The following is a 22,690-nucleotide window of genomic DNA, read 5'->3' on the forward strand; positions in this document are numbered from 1 at the left end:
CCTGCACTCCCTTCTGTTTCCCCCATTTGTTTTCATTTCCTTCTATCACCATTGTCTCTATACTTGTCCTGTATGTTCTATCACCATTGTCTCTATACTTGTCCTGTATGTTCTCCTATCACCATTGTCTCTATACTTGTCCTGTATGTTCTCCTATCACCATTGTCTCTATACTTGTCCTGTATGTTCTTCTATCACCATTGTCTCTATACTTGTCCTGTATGTTCTCCTATCACCATTGTCTCTATACTTGTCCTGTATGTTCTCCTATCACCATTGTCTCTATACTTGTCCTGTATGTTCTCCTATCACCATTGTCTCTATACTTGTCCTGTATGTTCTCCTTCTATCACCATTGTCTCTATACTTGTCCTGTATGTTCTCCTTCTATCACCACTGTCTCTATACTTGTCCTGTATGTTCTATCACCATTGTCTCTATACTTGTCCTGTATGTTCTCCTATCACCATTGTCTCTATACTTGTCCTGTATGTTCTCCTATCACCATTGTCTCTATACTTGTCCTGTATGTCCTATCACCATTGTCTCTATACTTGTCCTGTATGTTCTCCTATCACCATTGTCTCTATACTTGTCCTGTATGTTCTCCTATCACCATTGTCTCTATACTTGTCCTGTATGTTCTATCACCATTGTCTCTATACTTGTCCTGTATGTTCTCCTATCACCATTGTCTCTATACTTGTCCTGTATGTTCTCCTATCACCATTGTCTCTATACTTGTCCTGTATGTTCTCCTATCACCATTGTCTCTATACTTGTCCTGTATGTTCTCCTATCACCATTGTCTCTATACTTGTCCTGTATGTTCTCCTATCACCATTGTCTCTATACTTGTCCTGTATGTTCTCCTATCACCATTGTCTCTATACTTGTCCTGTATGTTCTCCTATCACCATTGTCTCTATACTTGTCCTGTATGTTCTCCTATCACCATTGTCTCTATACTTGTCCTGTATGTTCTCCTATCACCATTGTCTCTATACTTGTCCTGTATGTTCTCCTATCACCATTGTCTCTACACAGGGGTGTCCCTTACCTCTTGCCCTGTTTTTTGACATGTCCTCACTTGGCGGAGGAGTCTCAGACCCCTGCTGTTTATAGCGGAGGGGCTGACGGAACTGGGCGGCCCCGAGGACCACGTTTCTTAGTTTTGCCCAGCGAAGCCTTCCACTCTGACTACTGGACGGCCACTTGCTCTCCAGTACAGCCTGTAGATGATACAAAGCAGAGTAAGAGCAACATCTCAGGTGCACCCCTCCCCCATCACACAGTTTCCCTAGAACCCACCTTATTATAATACCCATATGTGATGGCATTTGGGACAATCCCAGCTTTTCTCATCTCCAGCATGACACGCACAGCCAGCACCGGCTCTCCATACTGACCACACAGCTGCATCAGGACACGGTAACAAACCTGAGCCAAGAGATGGAAAAAGAGACTGGACCAAGGAACAGACGAGACCTGACACTACATTATAGGTTACCTATATGAGAAGTGGAACCGCCATAAAGTCTCACTGCACTCATTACATTATAGGTTACCTATATGAGAAGTGGAACCGCCATAAAGTCTCACTGCACTCATTACATTATAGGTGACCTATATGAGAAGTGGCAACGCCATAAAGTCTCACTGCACTCATTACATTATAGGTGACCTATATGAGAAGTGGAACCGCCATAGGGTCTCACTGCACTCATTACATTATAGGTTACCTATATGAGAAGTGGAACCGCCATAAAGTATCACTGCACTAATTACATTATAGGTTACCTATATGAGAAGTGGAACCGCCATAGAGTCTCACTGCACTCATTACATTATAGGTGACCTATATGAGAAGTGGAACCGCTATAGAGTCTCACTGCACTCATTACATTATAGGTTACCTATATGAGAAGTGGAACCGCTATAGAGTCTCACTGCACTCATTACATTATAGGTGACCTATATGAGAAGTGGAACCGCCATAGGGTCTCACTGCACTCATTACATTATAGGTGACCTATATGAGAAGTGGAACCGCCATAGAGTCTCACTGCACTCATTACATTATAGGTTACCTATATGAGTAGTGGCAACGCCATAGAGTCTCACTGCACTCATTACATTATAGGTGACCTATATGAGAAGTGGAACCGCCATAGAGTCTCACTGCACTCATTACATTATAGGTGACCTATATGAGAAGTGGAACCGCTATAGAGTCTCACTGCACTCATTACATTATAGGTGACCTATATGAGAAGTGGAACCGCTATAGAGTCTCACTGCACTCATTACATTATAGGTGACCTATATGAGAAGTGGAACCGCCATAGAGTCTCACTGCACTCATTACATTATAGGTTACCTATATGAGAAGTGGAACCGCTATAGAGTCTCACTGCACTCATTACATTATAGGTGACCTATATGAGAAGTGGAACCGCTATAGAGTCTCACTGCACTCATTACATTATAGGTGACCTATATGAGAAGTGGAACCGCCATAGAGTCTCACTGCACTCATTACATTATAGGTTACCTATATGAGAAGTGGAACCGCTATAGAGTCTCACTGCACTAATTACATTATAGGTTACCTATATGAGAAGTGGCACCACCATGGGGTCTCACTGCACTCATTACATTATAGGTGACCTATATGAGAAGTGGAACCGCTATAGAGTCTCACTGCACTCATTACATTATAGGTGACCTATATGAGAAGTGGAACCGCTATAGAGTCTCACTGAACTCATTACATTATAGGTTACCTATATGAGAAGTGGAACCGCTATAGTCTCACTGCACTCATTACATTATAGGTGACCTATATGAGAAGTGGCACCACCATGGGGTCTCACTGCACTCATTACATAATAGGTTACCTAGATGAGAAATGGCACCACCATGGGGTCTCACTGCACTCATTACATTATAGGTAACCTATGAGAGCAGTTTACGGGGTTTCAGTGCACTCACTGTATTATAAGTGACCTATAATACAAGTGGCACCGCCATGGTTTTTTTTTGCACCCACTAAATTAAAGGTGACTGTTTTTTTTTGCACCCACTAAATTAAAGGTGACTGTATTATAAGTGACCTATAATACAAGTGGCACCGCTATGGGGTCTCACTGCACTCACCTCATCGGGTAACACCACATTCTTGGTCTCCATCTGTTTCAGGGCATCATATGCTGTCTGCAGTGCTCGCACCTTAGAGGCTGTAGCCCTGACAAATGTGGGCAGGTAGATGAACCACAATCCGAAGCAGTGCCCCAGGAGGCATTTAGACCACATCTCTGGCATGGAAGAATAGATATGGGCCACACGTTGTGCAGATTTGATTTCCTGAGACACAGAAGGAGGAAAGTTTGAGAGATAGCAATGAGCCCCATGCAGCTGATGTTTAACCTTTTCCTTACTTGTTTGGTCCGCCGCGGTGCCGGACTGCTGGGGGCGCTGGTTTTTAACTGGCTCTGTGGTGCCAAAAGAAAGTCCTGTGGCAGCTCAAACAGCTCTCTCTGAAGTACAGGGAAGCTTTCATACCTGAGGTGGGAGAAATATAAAGGTGAGCACATATCTCATGAAAGAACCAAGTAAATGGTCCAAAAACAAGGTCTCACTTGTACTGAGCTGGCGGTTCTGTCCCGTTTGGGTCCATGGGTTCTTCAGCTGGCATGATAAACACTGTGTGCTCACTGCGGTGAGACTCATCAAGCTCCACTAAGTGCAGGTCCTCCATCTTTTCCCCATCCACTTGTACCTAGAAAGCAGAGTATAGGATGTCCATGCAGCAGACTAAGGTGGGGGTACAAATATGGTGGACAATGGGGGAAGGGGCACATACCTTCTCTACACAGTTGTCAAAAAACTCTAGTGAGGCATGCCGGTCGCTGACAAAGGAGCAGTCCTCAATAAACTGCGTGAACATCTGCGTCTTCACCATCTGCGAGTAGAACTTCTGGTGAGTGCGCTCTCTGGATTTCTTGAATCCTGCAGTAACAAGTTAGGTCTCATTCACCGCTAACACCGCGGCTTGGGTCACGGCTGCTCCCTGGTCACCTACCCTCCAGGTTGAAGAGGTTGCTCGAGTCCCGCGTCCTCTCTGAAGGCGCCTGCGTGATCGGTAACAGGAAGGAGCGATAGCCTTTGAAGAGACAGGCCATGAAGCGCAGGAAGGAGGCGCGCACGTCCAGCTCTAGCTGCGTCCGGCGTCCATAGATCAGGTCGTAATCTTTCAGCAGAAATTCTAAGGATGCCTCTTCCATGGGTTTATTATACACTGGAGGAAGAAAGGCCAGAAGCTAAGTTTGATGCCAGTGGCGAGGCACCGATGTGGGGGATGGAGGCATCCTTACTCTCGTCCAGCTGCTTGTGCAGGTCGCTCAGGCAGGTCCGCAGGACTTTGCAAGGTCTACGTGGCAGCGTCTGGTACGATGGGATTTTCTTTTCTTCACTCCTGGAGACAGAGCAGTGGCATTCAGTGACTACCTGTCTGTACAGTGTAATGACCCTTCCCCATCCTACAGGAACACTTACTGGAACAGAGTGTTGGTGTCCAGGTCCACGCATAAGACGTCTTGAGGAGGATCATGGAGGTCAAAGTAGCTGGAATGGATCCCCACAATGAATGGTACAGGAGCAGAGAGGACGTCAGAGAGAGAGAGGGGGCACAGGGGGATGTACGGGCACTGCCAGCGAAGCGGAAAGATGATCTGCGGAGACAAGGGGGAAGACCGATGAGGATCTGCATTGCACAGCATGATGTGACTGTAAGGACCAGCGGATGGGACTGTAAGGGCGACTCACTGACACCAAGGCTTCTCCAACGCTGGTAAGCACGTCCGGCCTCTGCGAGTGGATCAGAAGCTTCTGCTCAGTGAGGATGGCCAGGAGTAAGGTGACTGCGTTCTCAGGGCCAAGGTTCTGCAAGAACGTCACATAACTCGCTCCACTGAAAAGTGATGACAGGAGGATATATGTATGACTGTATATACAACCTGACCTATCACACATCACAGGAGGATATATGTATAACTGTATATACAACCTGACCTATCACACGCCACAGGAGGATATATGTATGACTGTATATACAAACTGACCTATCACACATCACAGGAAGATGTATGTATGACTGTATATACAACCTGATCACACATCACAGGAGGATATATGTATGACTGTATATACAAACTGATCACACATCACAGGAGGATATATGTATGACTTGTAGGGAGGCACGAGGCACCATCATAGATGGGAGATATGTCTCACCAAGGATCCTGGCCTTAGTGAGGTGAAAGACAATGATTGCTGGTGTCTGTGGCAATAGGCCACTGGCACATGTCAAAAATTTAGTATGGCTGCAATGCAGCTTAGTCCAGGATGGTTTTTCATGGGAGCATGCCAGAGAGGGTGGGTGGGTGTTTGCTCCCACACTCCAGGTCCAGGTTTTGGTGTGGCCTATGTAAGCCTGGGAGAATCAGCTGTGACTGGGTGTGGGTGCCTCCAGTCTCAGTGTGCAGCTGTGGAGAAGGAGCTGTGTGTGGCTGTGCTGAGGCTACAGGAGACTTCCAGGAGCTGTTTGGTGTCTGGCAGCGCCTGTCTGGGTGAGAGCCCTATGTCAACCAATTGACTGTTTTGCATAACTGCCAATGACTGTTTCCACGTCTTGAATACCCGGGTGTTGGCTGAAGAAAGATGTATGTTTTGTTGTTCTGTTGTGGACAATAAACCACTTAGTTTCCTTTAAACCTGTTGCTGGTCTCATATCAAAAGACTGCGTGTGAGACTGACCCCCACAAATTGGTGCTTCGGATGCGGGCAGATCCCTGCTAGTGGATCGTATGTCCTGGGTTAAGACTGCAGCTCAGATACAGACCCAGGCAGAGACTATGGAGGACATTATCAAACAACTTGTGCAGGCCAACACCCAGCAGCAACAAGCTCATGCTGAAGCTGTACGAGTCCAGCAGGAGACTAACCAGCTCCTCATCAGGCAGATGGCTATAATGAAAGAAGCCATTCAGGTCAAGGAGACCCCACCTCCTACCAGCACGGAGCACGGTTAGCGAGCCCGAAAATCTGTACGAGAAGCCCTGCAAAAGATGAGCCGTTTTTGAGCGGGTCGCTGAAAGGGAGAAGCTGCCAACTGAGTAATGGGCTGAAGTTGTAGCTCCATTCCTTACAGGCGAGCCTCAGAAGGCTTGTTATGAATTGTCTTTGCAGGAGTATGGCAAGCTCAAAGCAGAAATCCTGGCACGTTTGGGCGTAACCGTTGCTGTCCGGGCTCAGAGAGTGCACCACTGGGGCCACAAAAGGGATAAGCCCCCAAGATCCCAAATGTTTGATCTCCAGCATCTTGTCCAAAAATGGCTGCAGCCTGATGTTTGTTCTCCAGCAGAAATGGTTAAACGGGTGGTGATGGACCGGTTTGTGCACACCCTCCCCAAGCCAGTGCAGTGCTGGTTCCCCAGGGAAATTCCCAGAATGCGGATGACTTAGTGGGCTTGGTGGAGAGATATCATGCTGTTATCCAGGCTGATCCAGGACCCCTTCCCTCTCCATACTGGCGTACTGAGTGTCTCTGCAAGCCAAAGGAAGGGTATTCAAACCCCACGCGATGGACGTTGCAAGGCCAAGAGTATGCCTGAGCCAACCAGACAAACCCTTAGAGAGATCATCTGCTGTAGATGCCAGGCCCTAGGTCATAACGCGCCTCAGTGCCCCCTTAGCTCAGAAGCCATGGACTGTTGCGTGGGGCGGCAGACTTCCATGTTTGCCCATGTGGCCTGCAGTGCCATTCCAAATATGGCACCCCTGTCTCTGGACTCCTGGACTCGGGAAGCTTGGTCACCCTTCTGACAGCCCATGTCCCTCATAAATTAATCCCTGGGAAAACTCTAGGGGTCACTTGTATTCATGTGGATACCAAGGTGTACCCCATGGCCAAAGTCCTCCTAAAAACAGATGGTTGTACAGTGTCACACCCTGTGGGAATCATGCAGGGACTGATGCACAAAATGATTGTTGGTCAAGACTGTCCTCTCTTCTGGGGTCTGTGGGAAAGTGTGGTACTGGAAGAAGGTCCCAGGTACCAAACAGCCTCGGGAACACTGGTCATGATGTATTCCCTGCTTTCCCTTTCTCAGTCATGGTAGGGGAGGGGGAGGAGGACTTGACCCTGGAGGAGGTCCCAGACCTAGAGGTGTCCCGAGGAGACTTTGGGACCACCCAAATACAGGATGAAACCCTAAAAGTGCCTTTAATACAATAGTGGTACTTAATGGCTTAACCCAAGAGCTAGGGGCAGATGAAAGGTTTCCCCACTTTGCAATGAATGGTAACCAAAATCCGTGAGGAAGTGGTGGAACAACTTCTAGTTCCTAAACCTTATAGACGGATGGTAATGGACCTGGCCCACAGTCATATGTTGGGAGGACACCGAGGGGCGGATAAGACCATTGAGAGAATTCTGTCCCGGTTCTATTGGCCAGGGTGTTACCGGGAAGTGAGGGATTACTGCCAGTCCTGTCCTGTATGTCCGGTAACCTCCCCGGTCACAAACTTCCGCAGCCCTCTAATACCACTACCCACTATCGAGGTCCCTTTTCAGAGAATTGCTATGGATCTGGTAGGGCCCCTGGTGAAGTCTGCGAGCGGTCACCAATATATTCTGGTTGTCCTAGATTATGCCACCAGGTACCCAGAGGCAATGCCCCTAAGAAATTCCTCCTCCAAAGTCATTGCTAGAGAGTTATGGCACATATTTTCCCGAACAGGGCTGCCGAAGGAAATCCTGACAGACCAGGGGACGCCATTCATGTCAAAGGTAATGCAGGATCTTTGCAAGGTATTAAAGGTCACCCAACTCTGCACCTCTGTATATCACTCACAGACAGACGGCCTTGTGGAGCGTTTCAACAAAACCTTAAAGCGACTCTGTACCCACAATCTGACCCCCCCCCCCAAACCACATGTACCTTCAGATAGCGGCTTTTAATCCAAGATCTGTCCTGGGGTCCGTTCGGCAGGTGATGCAGTTATCGTGGTTTAGTTTGTGTATGCATTAGGCTGGCACAACCTCTCTGTCCCTCCTCAGCATTAGGAATGCGCCAGGCAGATTGCCTCCTATTCCTCACCTGTGAGAACACAGCACATGGGCTGGATCATTAAGACACCTGTGCAATGTTCAAACAGGAGTAAATGTTCCAGTGGCATTCCTAATGGTGAAGAGGGAGGGGAGGAGGGATGGAGGGGTGGTGCAAAGTTAGGGCAAAGATACTCCCGTTTGGCACGGGGCTGCAAGTTTAAAAGTTGTTTTTTATGAGAATAACTGCATCACCTGGCAAACGGACCACAGGACAGATCTGGGATTAAAAGCAGCTATCCGAAGGTACAAGTGGTTTGAGGGGGGGGGGGGGGAGGGGGGGTCAGAATATGGGTACAGAGTCGCTTTAAAGGCCATGTAGAAAAAAAGTAGTTGAGAAGGATGGACGAGACTGGAATTACCTAGTCTTCTGTTTGCTATCAGAGAGGTCCCCCAAGCTTCTACAGGTTTCTCACCTTTTGAGTTGCTATATGGCAGACTACAAATCCGAACTGCAAGATCGGATAGCTGGGAGGCGTGGCCTGAGCGGAGATGTAAGCAGTCGCAAGGCCCCGAGCTCCTGCCGCCCAACCTGTAAAACATCCAAAACAGCCCTTGTTACCTGCCACAAATTGTGCCACCCGGTCTCTGAAGTGCCCAGGACGGTACCAGATCTCCTTACAGCCACGGTGTACACCAAACAGACATCACAAACAGATGCCACAAAAACAAGATGGCATCTCGGCATCTGAATGGCTGCGTGACGTGGCGGCAAGACTTGGCAAATATGCCCATGTACCCTCTGAAGACAACCCTGAAGAGCAGCCTGAGGTTAGTCACAGCGACATTGAGCAGGATAATATCTCTCCAGGGACACAGCAAGTCCAGAAAGTCATGTGGAGGAGGCGGAAGAAGGAGGGAGTAGAGCAGCTACCTGAGATCCTGCCCCAGTCACTGAGCCCACCATGTGTACACTGCTGCTCAACAACTCACTGGGCTCACTGAGGGAAGAGATGTTGTTGATTAGACAGGACTTGAGAGTGACTAATGAACGTATCAAGGCTGTGGAAAGTAGAGTGAGTGACATAGAAGATCAAATGCCTCCAGTCACCAGAGATCTAAAAAGAGTTATAAATAATGTCTCCCTGCTTATTGCCAAAACTGATGATTTGGAGAATAGACTCCGCAGGAGTAATGTCAGGCTCGTAGGAGTCCCTGAACGTGCTGAAGGAATGGATGCAGTGGCATTTTCTGAGACCTGGTTCAAAGAGAAAATTGCCAAAGACAGACTGTCACCATTGTTTGCAATAGAAAGGGCGCACAGAGCCGCCACCAGGAGCGCCGCCTCGACCAGTCCTGATCAAAATTTTGCATTTCCATGATAGGGATGTCATTTTGAGGGTGGCCAGGGATTGTTGAGACCTGATTATTAATGGAGGGAAAATCTCTATCTTTCCGCATTTTTCTGCAGAAGTCCAACTTCGCTGTGCCCAGTTCATGGATATCAAAAAGTGATTGTGTGCACTCAACGTGATGTACTCTAAGCTGTATCCTGCTAAACTCTAAGTGGTGGCACTGGGATCAGTGCATATGTTCGACACTCCGAAGCAGGATACAAGGAATCGCTAATTCCCGCTAACTGCTAGCTACTAGCTTGAGCTGTAACCCTTACCGGGGCGCTCACTGTTTGGGTTCTGATATGTTGAATTCCTATGTTCTTTGTTTTATACTGTGTACTGTATGTTGGGCTGATTCTTATCTCCTACAGTAGTGGGTGGTGGGAGAGCGGGAGGAAGAATCTGTTTTTCTTTTCCCCTGTTTTCCTGCTTCTACTGTGTACTGCTTGCTATAGTGCGATTTCACACTGGGAATGAACCTCAGGTGCCTCACAGTCTCCAAAAAAAGAGACACTGCCTACACATTTTGTTTTTTGTTTAGTTAGTTGTTAAGATGTTTTACCGCATTCTACCACTAGAGGTCATAATGCACCATGCTATGATTATTGTCCATTGTTTTTCCCTGGACTAGGGTTAATATTACCACAGTAGGGACATGGCTTATAAAGTGCATAGAACTGCATGGAACGTAGGGGGACTGGGGGACGCCAATAAGCGGTGTGCTATTTTTAGTGCCCTAAAGGATTACCATCCTGGAATTATTTGCTGATCTGAAATCCATCTCTCTCGTGACACAGTGTCCATACTCAGACGCAAATGGCCTTCCCATGCCTATCATTCCGTGCACACTACGTACTCTCAGGGTGTGTCTATTTTGATCCACAATAAATTGCCATTTATCTGCCATTCTTCCTTTGTGGATACAGAGGGCAGATATGTATGTATTCATTGCATGATCTATAGAGTGTCTTTTATATTGGTTGCACTGTATATCCCCCCCCCCTTATAACAAGAGCGGATAGCTCAGGTTCTTCCCATTGTCAGAGAACACCTCCTACAGGCACAAGAGGCACAAGCTAGAGTATATACTAGGTCAGCCAGGGTGAGACAGTTCAGTCCAGGGAAGCAGGTTCTAGCACTAGTACCCACGGTAGAAAGCAAGTTCCTGGCAAAGTGGCAAGGGCCGTATGAGATAGTTGGGAAGGAAGCTGGGGGAAGTCAACTATCGGGTACACCAGCCAGGTAGGAGGAAACCCTATCACAGGGGTACTCAACAACTTTTAGTGAAGGTCCGCTTACCGGGGTCTATTGTCAGGTGAAGGTCCGAGCTGAACATCAGTAGGAAACGTGTTTTGTTACTTTTCACAAACGTTCAACTATTTACATACAGAAGTGATGCTTATTAGCAGGAAAACTGGCATTTTTTTCGCTCTCACCAGCACTTTGATATTAGGTACAAAGGGGGTGACTGCCCTAGTACTATATAGCCCCCTTGTGCGCTCTCACCCCCAGTAGTATATAGCCCCCTGTGTACTCTCCCCCTGTAGTATATAGCCCCCCTGTGCGCTCTCCCCCCAGTGGTATATAGCCCCCTGTGTACTCTCCCCTTGTAGTATATAGCCCCCTTGTGCGCTCTCACCCCCAGTAGTATATAGCCCCCTGTGTACTCTCCCCCTGTAGTATATAGCCCCCCTGTGCGCTCTCCCCCAGTGGTATATAGCCCCCTGTGTACTCTCCCCTTGTAGTATATAGCCCCCTGTGCGCTCTCCCCCTCCATACAGCCCCCCTGTGCGCTCTCCCCCTCCATACAGCCCCCCTGTGCGCTCTCCCCTCCATACAGCCCCCCTGTGCGCTCTCCCCCTCCATACAGCCCCCCTGTGCACTCTCCCCCTCCATACAGCCCCCCTGTGCGCTCTCCCCCTCCCAAAAACATCAGTGCAGGCAACTGTTGCCGCAAAATAGGGACTTATTTACTGATGCACCAGGGCTAACAGATGTGGTGGAACACGAAATCATTACAGAACCTCATGTGAGGGTAAATTTAAAGCCATACAGGATTCCCGAGGCCCGTAGGCAAATTGTGGCAGGGGAAGTGCAGAGAACGTTAAACCTAGGGGTTATTGAGGAATCTAAAAGCGGCTGGTCCAGTCCCATTGTGCTTGTCCCTAAACCCAATGGAGAGCGGCGCTTCTGAAATGATTATCGCAAACTAAATGAAGTGTCTAAGGTGGATGCTTACCGCAGGCCTCGGGTAGATGAGCTTATTGAGAGGCTAGGTCCGGCTCATTACATCACTACCCTAGACCTAACAGAAGGATATTGGAGATCCCATTGTCTAATGAGGCTAGAGAAAAGACGGCCTTCTCTACACCTGAGGGTTCTTTCCAATATGTTAGAATGCCATTTGGTTTGCAAGGGGCCCCCGCCACATTTCAGAGGGCCACGGATTGGGTCCTACGTCCCCACAGAAAATATGCCGCTGCTTACTTGGATGATATAGTAATATTTAGTCACGATTGGGATAGTCACCTAGGTAAAGTTCAAACCATCCTGAACTCATTAAGGAAGTCCGGTTTTACCATTAATCTAAGTAAGTGTGCCATGGGGATGGAAGAGGCCCGATACCTGGGGTACATTGTGGGAAGAGGGGAAATAAAATAGAGGCGCTTCAAAACTGGCCCCGCCCACTTAACAAAAAACAGATCAGGGCATTCCGAGGAATTGTGGGGTATTATAGAAGATTCATCCCCAAGTTTGCAGAGATAGCGGTTCCCCTAACTGACCTAACAAAAGGGGGGAAGTCAGCCATGGTTAAGTGGTCTCCAGAGGCTGAAAAGGCCTTCCAGAATCTTAAGTCGGCCCTCTGTAAACAGCCGGCGTCGGTCGCCCTCTGTAAACAGCCGGCGTCGGTCGCCCTCTGTAAACAGCCGGTTCTGGTAGCCCCAGAATTCGAAAGAGAATTTGTCATCCAGGTTGATGCATCAGATGTAGGTCTAGGGGCTGTGTTATCCCAAGTGATAAACGGAGAAGAACATCCGGTGAGTTATTTGAGCAGGAAGCTGTCCCCCGCAGAACAGGACTACTCAATTATTGAGAAAGAGTGCCTAGCCATCAAGTGGGCCCTAGATTCCCTGCGATACTATTTGTTAGGGCGCAAGTTTAGGCTGGTGTCACCTGCTGGTTCCTGGCACTACAGGACTTCAATTTCAGGGTAATGCTGCCGTTTTGTCAAGGGTACATTGCATGGTTGCTAAAGGTGCCCAGAACCCGGGCATTGGGTAGGGGGGGGTATCTGAGAAGGCGCAAGGCATCGTCATAGGTGGGAGATATGTCTCACCAAGGATCCTGGCCTTAGTGAGGTGAAAGACAATGATTGCTGGTGTCTGTGGCAATAGGCCACAGGCACGTTTAAAATTTAGTATGGCTGCAATGCAGCTTAGTCCAGGACGGTCTTTCATGGGTGGGTGGGTGTTTGCTACCACACTCCAGGTCCAGGTTTTGGTGTGGCCTATGTAAGCCTGGGAGAATCAGCTGTGACTGGGTGTGGGTGCCTCCAGTCTCAGTGTGCAGCTGGGGAGAAGGAGCTGTGTGTGGCTGTGCTGAGGCTACAGGAGACTTCCAGGAGCTGTTTGGTGTCTGGCAGCGCCTGTCTGGGTGAGAGCCCTATGTCAACCAATTGACTGTTTTGCATAACTGCCAATGACTGTTTCCACGTCTTCAATACCCGGGTGTTGGCTGAAGAAAGATGTATGTTTTGTTGTTCTGTTGTGGACAATAAACCATTTAGTTTTCTTTAAACCTGTTGCTGGTCTCATATCAAAAGACTGCTTGTGAGACTGACCCCCACAGACTGTATATACAACCTGATCACACGAGGATAGAGATATATATATACCATTGCACACTGACCTGAGGGGCAGAGGGGAGGACACGGGCTGGCATAGGAGAACGTTGTCGTATGGAGACATCTGCATAGGGAAGATGAGTGTTAGATGGTGGCACACACACCAGAATATAGGAATCCTACTGAAACAAACACAATATATGACACGTCCTGTGGTAACAATGAGGGGCGCCCACCTGGATCAGGATGCGGGGTCTCTGCGGGGAGGGGAAGGGAACATTGAACATGAAGTTTGAGATGTGTCTGTGAAAAGAAGAGACATGAGATGTAAATCCTCCCAAAACCTGCAGTATTCTATGTTAGGTGAGTGACGGCAGCCATGTTGACTACTGTCTGGAGGACTCACTTCTCTATGGGAAGCACATGGGGTCCGGAGATCGAGTATCGATAGATAAAAGTCAGAAACTTCTGAAACACGTCAAAGAAAGGCCATCGGGACAGGACACAGATGCTCTTCTTGGTCTGGACGGACTTACTGCTCACCGGACGCTTGTCCACCACGCTGAGGAGGCCGAGCCGCTGGCACTGCTTCTCGGTCAGCTCCTCTCGGGGGTACTGCTCATAGAACTGAATGGCAGCACCATAAACCTGTGAGAAGGAGAAGTCATCGTCTCAAAGCCGCTCCTGTAAGTGACGCTCATCACCTACGTGGTCAGGAATCCCTCACCTTGTCTCCGGAAGCATCGGTCAGGACGAAGGTGGAGAAGATGGGCAGGTGGTACTTGGTGTTCAAGGACCAGCTCTCAATGGTGGCTCCCATCGGCAGACAGAAGATCGAAACCATTTCCGGAAAAGGGAACAATTCATTGTCCGTCTCAGGAAATCGGCTGATCACTCCTAGTGAAAAGAAAGGGTTACACCAAAGGGCATGGGCTTCAAAGGAGCCGTATAAGAGGAGAAGAGACGCCCCAATCCCAGACCCCCCGCTGAGTACTCCGACCACTGCAATGGATGGTCACTGGGGCCACAATCCACCAGGTATAGGGTGGACTAACCTGCTTCATAGACCAGGCTGTGCATCTTGGCCATCGCTTTCTTGTAGCAGAGGAACAAGGCCGGACCGAACTGAGCGGAAGAGAAGAGCAAAGATTACCTTTACTATACATACACCAATCCAGAGAGGAGACAACACCTACTGTACATACACCAATCCAGAAAGGAGACAACACCAACTGTACATACACCAATACAGAAAGAAGACAACACATACTGTACATACACCAATACAGAGAGAAGACAACACATACTGTACATACACCAATACAGAGAGAAGACAACACATACTGTACATAAACCAATACAAAGAAAAGACAACACCTACTGTACATACACCAATCCAGAGAGGAGACAACACCTACTGTACAAACACCAATCCAGAGAGGAGACAACACCTACTGTACAAACACCAATCCAGAGAGGAGACAACACCTACTGTACATACACCAATCCAGAGAGAAGACAACACCAACTGTACATACACCAATCCAGAGGGGAGACAAAACCTACTGTACATACACCAATTTAGGGAGGAGACAACACCTACTGTACATACACCAATCCAAAGAGATCACACCTACTGTACATACACCAATCCAGAGAGGAGGCAACACCTACTGTACATAAACCAATCCAGAGAGGAGACAACACCTACTGTACATACACAAATCCAGAGAGGAGACAACACCTACTGTACATACACCAATTTAGGGAGGAGACAACACCAACTGTACATACACCAATCCAGAGAGGACACAACACCTACTGTACATACACCAATCCAAAGAGATCACACCTACTTTACATACACCAATCCAAAGACAGAAGTGGGTAGTGGGTACACAGTATGGTGGGTATAGGGGGAGAGGATAGTGGGTACACGGTATGGTGGGTATAAGGGGAGAGGATAGTAGGTGCACGGTATGGTGGGTATAGCGGCAGGGGATATCGGATACACGGAATAGTGGGAATAGGAGGAGAGGATAGCCTGTACGGTGTGTGGGTACAGAGGGAGGGGATAGCGTAAACACGGTATGGTCGGAATAGGGGTTGGGGATAGCGGCACAAGGTATGGTGGGCACAGTGGAAGGTAATAGTGTGTACAAGGTACGGTGAGTATAGGGGAAGGCGATAGCAGGTACTCAGTACAATGGGTATAGTGGGAGGGGTAGAAGACAATTATCGGTTAGACGTCTCACCATGCTGGTGTTGAGGTTTCGGTCCACCCTGCAGAAGGTGTGCGGGGTGCTGTCCCCTTTGCTGGGATTGATGATACAGATGTCCATCACACCCAGGGTGTTCAGCCCCAGTGATTCAGGTGCTCGCTTGTAGGTGAGGAAGGTCTTGGGGTGGCCGGGGACACCAGAGCTCAGGTTGGCAGAGTGACTGTATGGCGTGGTGTCAATGACCTGGAAGCCGGGGCGCAGAGTTTCCTTCCCCTCATAATGGACACTGGCAAGAGAAGAAGAATAGGAGACCCCTCATTTGCCATCACTAACATGGTGAAACATGTGCTGCCCCAGGCCCGCTCCTAACCCTGTACCACATGTGCTGCCCCAGGCCCCCTCCTCACCCTGTACCACATGTGCTGCCCCAGGCACCCTGTACCACATGTGCTGCCCCAGGCCCGCTCCTAACCCTGTACCACATGTGCTGCCCCAGGCCCCCTCCTCACCCTGTACCACATGTGCTGCCCCAGGCCCGCTCCTCACCCTGTACCACATGTGCTGCCCCAGGCCCGCTCCTTACCCTGTACCACATGTGCTGCTCCAGGCCCCCTCCTCACCTGTACCACATGTGCTGCCCCAGGCCCCCTCCTCACCCTGTACCACATGTGCTGCCCCAGGCACCCTGTACCACATGTGCTGCTCCAGGCCCGCTCCTAACCCTGTACCACATGTGCTGCCCCAGGCCCCCTCCTCACCCTGTACCACATGTGCTGCCCCAGGCCCGCTCCTCACCCTGTACCACATGTGCTGCCCCAGGCCCGCTCCTCACCCTGTACCACATGTGCTGCCCCAGGCCCGCTCCTCACCCTGTACCACATGTGCTGTCCCAGGCCCGCTCCTCACCCTGTACCACATGTGCTGTCCCAGGCCCGCTCCTCACCCTGTACCACATGTGCTGCCCCAGGCCCGCTCCTCACCCTGTACCACATGTGCTGCCCCAGGCCCCCTCCTCACCCTGTACCACATGTGCTGCCCCTGGCCCGCTCCTCACCCTGTACCACATGTGCTGCCCCAGGCCCCCTCCTCACCCTGTACCACATGTGCTGCCCCAGGCCCCCTCCTCACCCTGTACCACATGTGCTGCCCCTGGCCCGCTCCTCACCCTGTACCACATGTGCTGCCCCTGGCCCGCTCCTCACCCTGTACCACATGTGCTGCCCCAGGCCTGCTCCTCACCCTGTACCACATGTGCTGCCACAGGCACCCAGTACCACATGTGCTGCCCCAGGCCCCCTCCTCACCCTGTACCACATATGCTGCCCCAGGCCCGCTCCTCACCCTGTACCACATGTGCTGCCCCAGGCCCGCTCCTCACCCTGTACCACATGTGCTGCCCCAGGCCCCCTCCTCACCCTGTACCACATGTGCTGTCCCAGGCCCCCTCCTCACCCTGTACCACATGTGCTGCCCCAGGCCCCCTCCTCACCCTGTACCACATGTGCTGTCCCTGGCCCTCTCCCTGGCCCTCTCCTTACCCTGTACCACATGTGGTAGCCCGCTCCTTACCCTGTACCACATGTGCTGCCCCAGGCCCGTTCCTTACCCTGTACCACATGTGCTGCCCCAGGCCCGTTCCTTACCCCAGCTCTGTGATGGGCGTCTTGTCACGGCCCCGGCGGTAGCACAGATACATCTGCTGGTTGTTGATGAAACTGGAGCTAAGGTCGGCCGAGTGGCCCCCTGGGGTCTTCTCGATGCAAGTAAATCCATGAGGTACCTCCTCGGACTGGGACCGGATGATGACGGCCACATCGGTCACCGGTTCTGCTGGCCGCGTCGGTCTCTGGCGGCTCTCTTCCTCCAAGGGTCGGGATATCGGGGTCAATCCTGCGACCACAAAGTAATCCACCAGCTTTGGGGGTCCCTCCTCCATTATGAATGCATTTCAAAGACGCTGCAAAAATGTAAGGGAGGGGGGAATAAAGTCCATGACAAAGACAGACCCGTCCCACAAGGGCACCCCAACACAGCGAAAGCGGGGGATCCCACAGAATGGAGATCAGCAGGTGAGGCCGCCCCTCATCTCCCCCTCTATTACAGCCGCCCCTCATCTCCCCCTCTATTACAGCCGCCCCTCATCTCCCCCTCTATTACAGCTGCCCCTCATCTCCCCCTCTATTACAGCCGCCCCTCATCTCCCCCTCTATTACAGCCACCCCTCATCTCCCCCTCTATTACAGCCGCCCCTCATCTCCCCCTCTATTACAGCCGCCCCTCATCTATCTCTGTATAACAGCCGCCCCTCATCTATCTCTGTATAACAGCCGCCCCTCATCTATCTCTGTATAACAGCCGCCCCTCATCTATCTCTGTATAACAGCCGCCCCTCATCTATCTCTGTATTACAGCCGCCCCTCATCTCCCCCTCTATTACAGCCGCCCCTCATCTATCTCTGTATTACAGCCGCCCCTCATCTCCCTCTCTATTACAGCCGCCCCTCAGCTCCCTCTCTATTACAGCCGCCCCTCATCTATCTCTGTATTACAGCCGCCCCTCATCTCCCTCTCTATTACAGCCGCCCCTCATCTATCTCTGTATTACAGCCGCCCCTTATCTATCTCTGTATAACAGCCGCCCCTCATCTCTGTATTACAGCCGCCCCTCATCTATCTCTGTATTAGAGCCGCCCCTCATCTCCCCCTCTATTACAGCCGCCCCTCATCTATCTCTGTATTGCAGCTGCCCTTCATCTCCCCCTCTATTACAGCCGCCCCTCATCTATCTCTGTATTGCAGCTGCCCTTCATCTCCCCCTCTATTACAGCCGCCCCTCATCTCCCCTCTATTACAGCCGCCCCTCATCTCCCCCTCTATTACAGCCGCCCCTCATCTATCTCTGTATTACAGCCGCCCCTCATCTCCCCCTCTATTACAGCCGCCCCTCATCTCCCCCTCTATTACAGCCGCCCCTCATCTCCCCTCTATTACAGCCGCCCCTCATCTCCCCCTCTATTACAGCCACCCCTCATCTATCTCTGTATAACAGCCGCCCCTCATCTATCTCTGTATTACAGCCGCCCCTCATCTATCTCTGTATTACAGCCGCCCCTCATCTATCTCTGTATTGCAGCTGCCCTTCATCTCCCCCTCTATTACAGCCGCCCCTCATCTCCCCCTCTATTACAGCCGCCCCTCATCTCCCCTCTATTACAGCCGCCCCTCATCTCCCCCTCTATTACAGCCGCCCCTCATCTATCTCTGTATAACAGCCGCCCCTCATCTATCTCTGTATTACAGCCGCCCCTCATCTATCTCTGTATTACAGCCGCCCCTCATCTATCTCTGTATAACAGCCGCCCCTCATCTATCTCTGTATAACAGCCGCCCCTCATCTATCTCTGTATTACAGCCGCCCCTCATCTCCCCCTCTATTACAGCCGCCCCTCATCTCCCTCTCTATTACAGCCGCCCCTCAGCTCCCTTTCTATTACAGCCGCCCCTCATCTATCTCTGTATTACAGCCGCCCCTCATCTCCCTCTCTATTACAGCCGCCCCTCATCTATCTCTGTATTACAGCCGCCCCTTATCTATCTCTGTATAACAGCCGCCCCTCATCTCTGTATTACAGCCGCCCCTCATCTATCTCTGTATTAGAGCCGCCCCTCATCTATCTCTGTATTACAGCCGCCCCTCATGTCCCCCTCTATTACAGCCGCCCCTCATGTCCCCCTCTATTACAGCCGCCCCTCATCTCCCCCTCTATTACAGCCGCCCCTCATCTCCCCCTCTATTACAGCCGCCCCTCATCTCCCCTCTATTACAGCCGCCCCTCATCTATCTCTGTATTGCAGCTGCCCTTCATCTCCCCCTCTATTACAGCCGCCCCTCATCTATCTCTGTATTGCAGCTGCCCTTCATCTCCCCTCTATTACAGCCGCCCCTCATCTCCCCCTCTATTACAGCCGCCCCTCATCTCCCCTCTATTACAGCCGCCCCTCATCTCCCCCTCTATTACAGCCGCCCCTCAGCTCCCCTCTATTACAGCCGCCCCTTCATCTCCCCCTCTATGACAGCCGCCCCTCATCTCCCCTCTATTACAGCCCCCCTCATCTCCCCCTCTATTTACAGCCACCCCTCATCTATCTCTGTATAACAGCCGCCCCTCTCTATCTCTGTATTACAGCCGCCCCTCAATCTATCTCTGTATTACAAGCCGCCCCTCAATCTATCTCTGTATTACAGCCGCCCCTCATCTATCTCTGTTATACAGCGCCCCTCATCTCCCCCTCTATTACAGCCGCCCCTCATCTCCCCCTCTATACAGCAGCCCCTCATCTATCTCTGTATTACAGCCGCCCCTCATCTAATCTCTGTATTACAGCCGCCCTTATCTATCTCTGTATAACAGCCGCCCCCTCATCTCTGTATTACAGCCGCCCCTCATCTATCTCTGTATTAGAGCCGCCCCTCCATCTTCCCCCTCTTATTACAGCCGCCCCTCATCTATCTCTGTATTGCAGCTGCCCTTCATCTCCCCTCTATTACAGCCGCCCCCTCATCTATCTCTGTATTGCAGCTGCCCTTCATCTCCCCCTCTATTACAGCCGCCCCTCATCTCCCCCTCTATTACAGCCGCCACCTCATCTCCCCTCTATTACAGCCGCCCCTCATCTCCCCCTCTATTACAGGCCGCCCCTCATCTATCTCTGGTATTACAGCCGCCCCTCATCTCCCCCTCTATTACAGCCGCCCCTCATCTCCCCCTCTATTACAGCCACCCCTCATCTCCCCCTCTATTACAGCCACCCCTCATCTATCTCTGTATAACAGCCGCCCCTCATCTATCTCTGTATTACAGCCGCCCCTCATCTATCTCTGTATTACAGCCGCCCCTCATCTATCTCTGTATTACAGCCGCCCCTCATCTATCTCTGTATTACAGCCGCCCCTCATCTATCTCTGTATTACAGCCGCCCCTCATCTCCCCCTCTATTACAGCCGCCCCTTATCTATCTCTGTATAACAGCCGCCCCTCATCTCTGTATTACAGCCGCCCCTCATCTATCTCTGTATTAGAGCCGCCCCTCATCTATCTCTGTATTACAGCCGCCCCTCATCTCCCCCTCTATTACAGCCGCCCCTCATGTCCCCCTCTATTACAGCCGCCCCTCATCTCCCCCTCTATTACAGCCGCCCCTCATCTCCCCTCTATTACAGCCGCCCCTCATCTCCCCCTCTATTACAGCCGCCCCTCATCTCCCCTCTATTACAGCCGCCCCTCATCTCCCCCTCTATTACAGCCGCCCCTCATCTATCTCTGTATTGCAGCTGCCCTTCATCTCCCCCTCTATTACAGCCGCCCCTCATCTATCTCTGTATTGCAGCTGCCCTTCATCTCCCCCTCTATTACAGCCGCCCCTCATCTCCCCCTCTATTACAGCCGCCCCTCATCTCCCCTCTATTACAGCCGCCCCTCATCTCCCCCTCTATTACAGCCGCCCCTCATCTATCTCTGTATTACAGCCGCCCCTCATCTCCCCCTCTATTACAGCCGCCCCTCATCTCCCCCTCTATTACAGCCACCCCTCATCTCCCCCTCTATTACAGCCACCCCTCATCTATCTCTGTATAACAGCCGCCCCTCATCTATCTCTGTATTACAGCCGCCCCTCATCTATCTCTGTATTACAGCCGCCCCTCATCTATCTCTGTATTACAGCCGCCCCTCATCTATCTCTGTATTACAGCCGCCCCTCATCTCCCCCTCTATTACAGCCGCCCCTCATCTCCCCCTCTATTACAGCAGCCCCTCATCTATCTCTGTATTACAGCCGCCCCTCATCTATCTCTGTATTACAGCCGCCCCTCATCTATACCTCTATTACAGCCGCCCCTCATCTCCCCCTCTATTACAGCCGCCCCTCATCTCCCCCTCTATTACAGCCGCCCCTCATCTCCCCCTCTATTACAGCCGCCCCTCATCTCCCCTCTATTACAGCCGCCCCTCATCTCCCCCTCTATTACAGCCGCCCCTCATCTCCCCCTCTATTACAGCCGCCCCTCATCTATCTCTGTATTACAGCTGCCCCTCATCTATCTCTGTATTACAGCCGCCCCTCATCTATCTCTGTATTACAGCCGCCCCTCATCTCCCCTCTATTACAGCCGCCCCTCATCTCCCCCTCTATTACAGCCGCCCCTCATCTCCCCCTCTATTACAGCCGCCCCTCATCTATCTCTGTATTACAGCCGCCCCTCATCTCCCCCTCTATTACAGCCGCCCCTCATCTATCTCTGTATTACAGCCGCCCCTCATCTATCACTGTATTACAGCCGCCCCTCATCTCCCCCTCTATTACAGCCGCCGCTCATCTCCCCTCTATTACAGCCGCCCCTCATCTATCTCTGTATTACAGCTGCCCCTCATCTATCTCTGTATTACAGCCGCCCCTCATCTATCTCTGTATTACAGCCGCCCCTCATCTATCTCTGTATTACAGCCGCCCCTCATCTATCTCTGTATTACAGCCGCCCCTCATCTATCTCTGTATTACAGCCGCCCCTCATCTCCCCCTCTATTACAGCCGCCCCTCATCTATCTCTGTATTACAGCCGCCCCTCATCTCCCCCTCTATTACAGCTGCCCCTCATCTATCTCTGTATTACAGCTGCCCCTCATCTCCCCCTCTATTACAGCTGACCCTCATCTATCTCTGTATTACAGCCGCCCCTCATCTATCTCTGTATTACAGCCGCCCCTCATCTATCTCTGTATTACAGCCGCCCCTCATTTCCCCCTCTATTACAGCCGCCCCTCATCTATCTCTGTATTACAGCTGCCCCCCCTTATTGATGTGATACTCCACCACTTACGCCAGGATAACATAGCAGAGCTGGGGCCCCCGTTATACAGAGATCCCCCACCAGACCCGCTCACAATATAAAAGGCAGAGGAAGAGACTCACCCAGAGAGGTCCCGACCGCTCATCACTTCCTCCCGGATGGTGGCTGTGTGGAGTTCTGCATTATGGTGGGTGCGGCGGGTCAGAGCTGGCGATGGAGCGGTGACAGCGCAGGAACCATCAGTGACAGCCAAAGGACGGGACGCTGTGG

At 51.0% G+C, this 22,690-nt stretch overlaps 1 protein-coding gene across 2 annotated transcripts in view; it reads right to left on the minus strand.

The window, feature by feature from the left end:
• DENND4B (DENN domain containing 4B) overlaps window positions 1-22,690 on the minus strand; it is a 33,415-nt gene that overhangs the window by 5,212 nt on the left and 5,513 nt on the right. For both annotated transcript variants that reach the window (XM_069951187.1, XM_069951188.1), the window contains exons 2-19: window positions 22,543-22,690; window positions 17,217-17,530; window positions 15,607-15,859; window positions 14,407-14,476; window positions 14,079-14,248; window positions 13,758-13,999; window positions 13,588-13,654; window positions 13,417-13,475; window positions 4,828-4,972; window positions 4,558-4,733; window positions 4,377-4,477; window positions 4,085-4,300; window positions 3,866-4,011; window positions 3,642-3,781; window positions 3,441-3,564; window positions 3,160-3,366; window positions 1,312-1,440; window positions 1,061-1,232 (exon numbers count right to left, since the gene is read on the minus strand). In XM_069951187.1, coding sequence (XP_069807288.1) covers window positions 1,061-1,232; window positions 1,312-1,440; window positions 3,160-3,366; window positions 3,441-3,564; window positions 3,642-3,781; window positions 3,866-4,011; window positions 4,085-4,300; window positions 4,377-4,477; window positions 4,558-4,733; window positions 4,828-4,972; window positions 13,417-13,475; window positions 13,588-13,654; window positions 13,758-13,999; window positions 14,079-14,248; window positions 14,407-14,476; window positions 15,607-15,859; window positions 17,217-17,509 — 2,710 coding nt within the window. In that variant the 5' untranslated portion in view covers window positions 17,510-17,530; window positions 22,543-22,690. The remainder of the gene's footprint in view (window positions 1-1,060; window positions 1,233-1,311; window positions 1,441-3,159; window positions 3,367-3,440; window positions 3,565-3,641; window positions 3,782-3,865; window positions 4,012-4,084; window positions 4,301-4,376; window positions 4,478-4,557; window positions 4,734-4,827; window positions 4,973-13,416; window positions 13,476-13,587; window positions 13,655-13,757; window positions 14,000-14,078; window positions 14,249-14,406; window positions 14,477-15,606; window positions 15,860-17,216; window positions 17,531-22,542) is intronic.

Source organism: Dendropsophus ebraccatus, chromosome 13 (assembly GCF_027789765.1).
Source record: "Dendropsophus ebraccatus isolate aDenEbr1 chromosome 13, aDenEbr1.pat, whole genome shotgun sequence".
Lineage (NCBI taxonomy): Eukaryota > Metazoa > Chordata > Amphibia > Anura > Hylidae > Dendropsophus > Dendropsophus ebraccatus.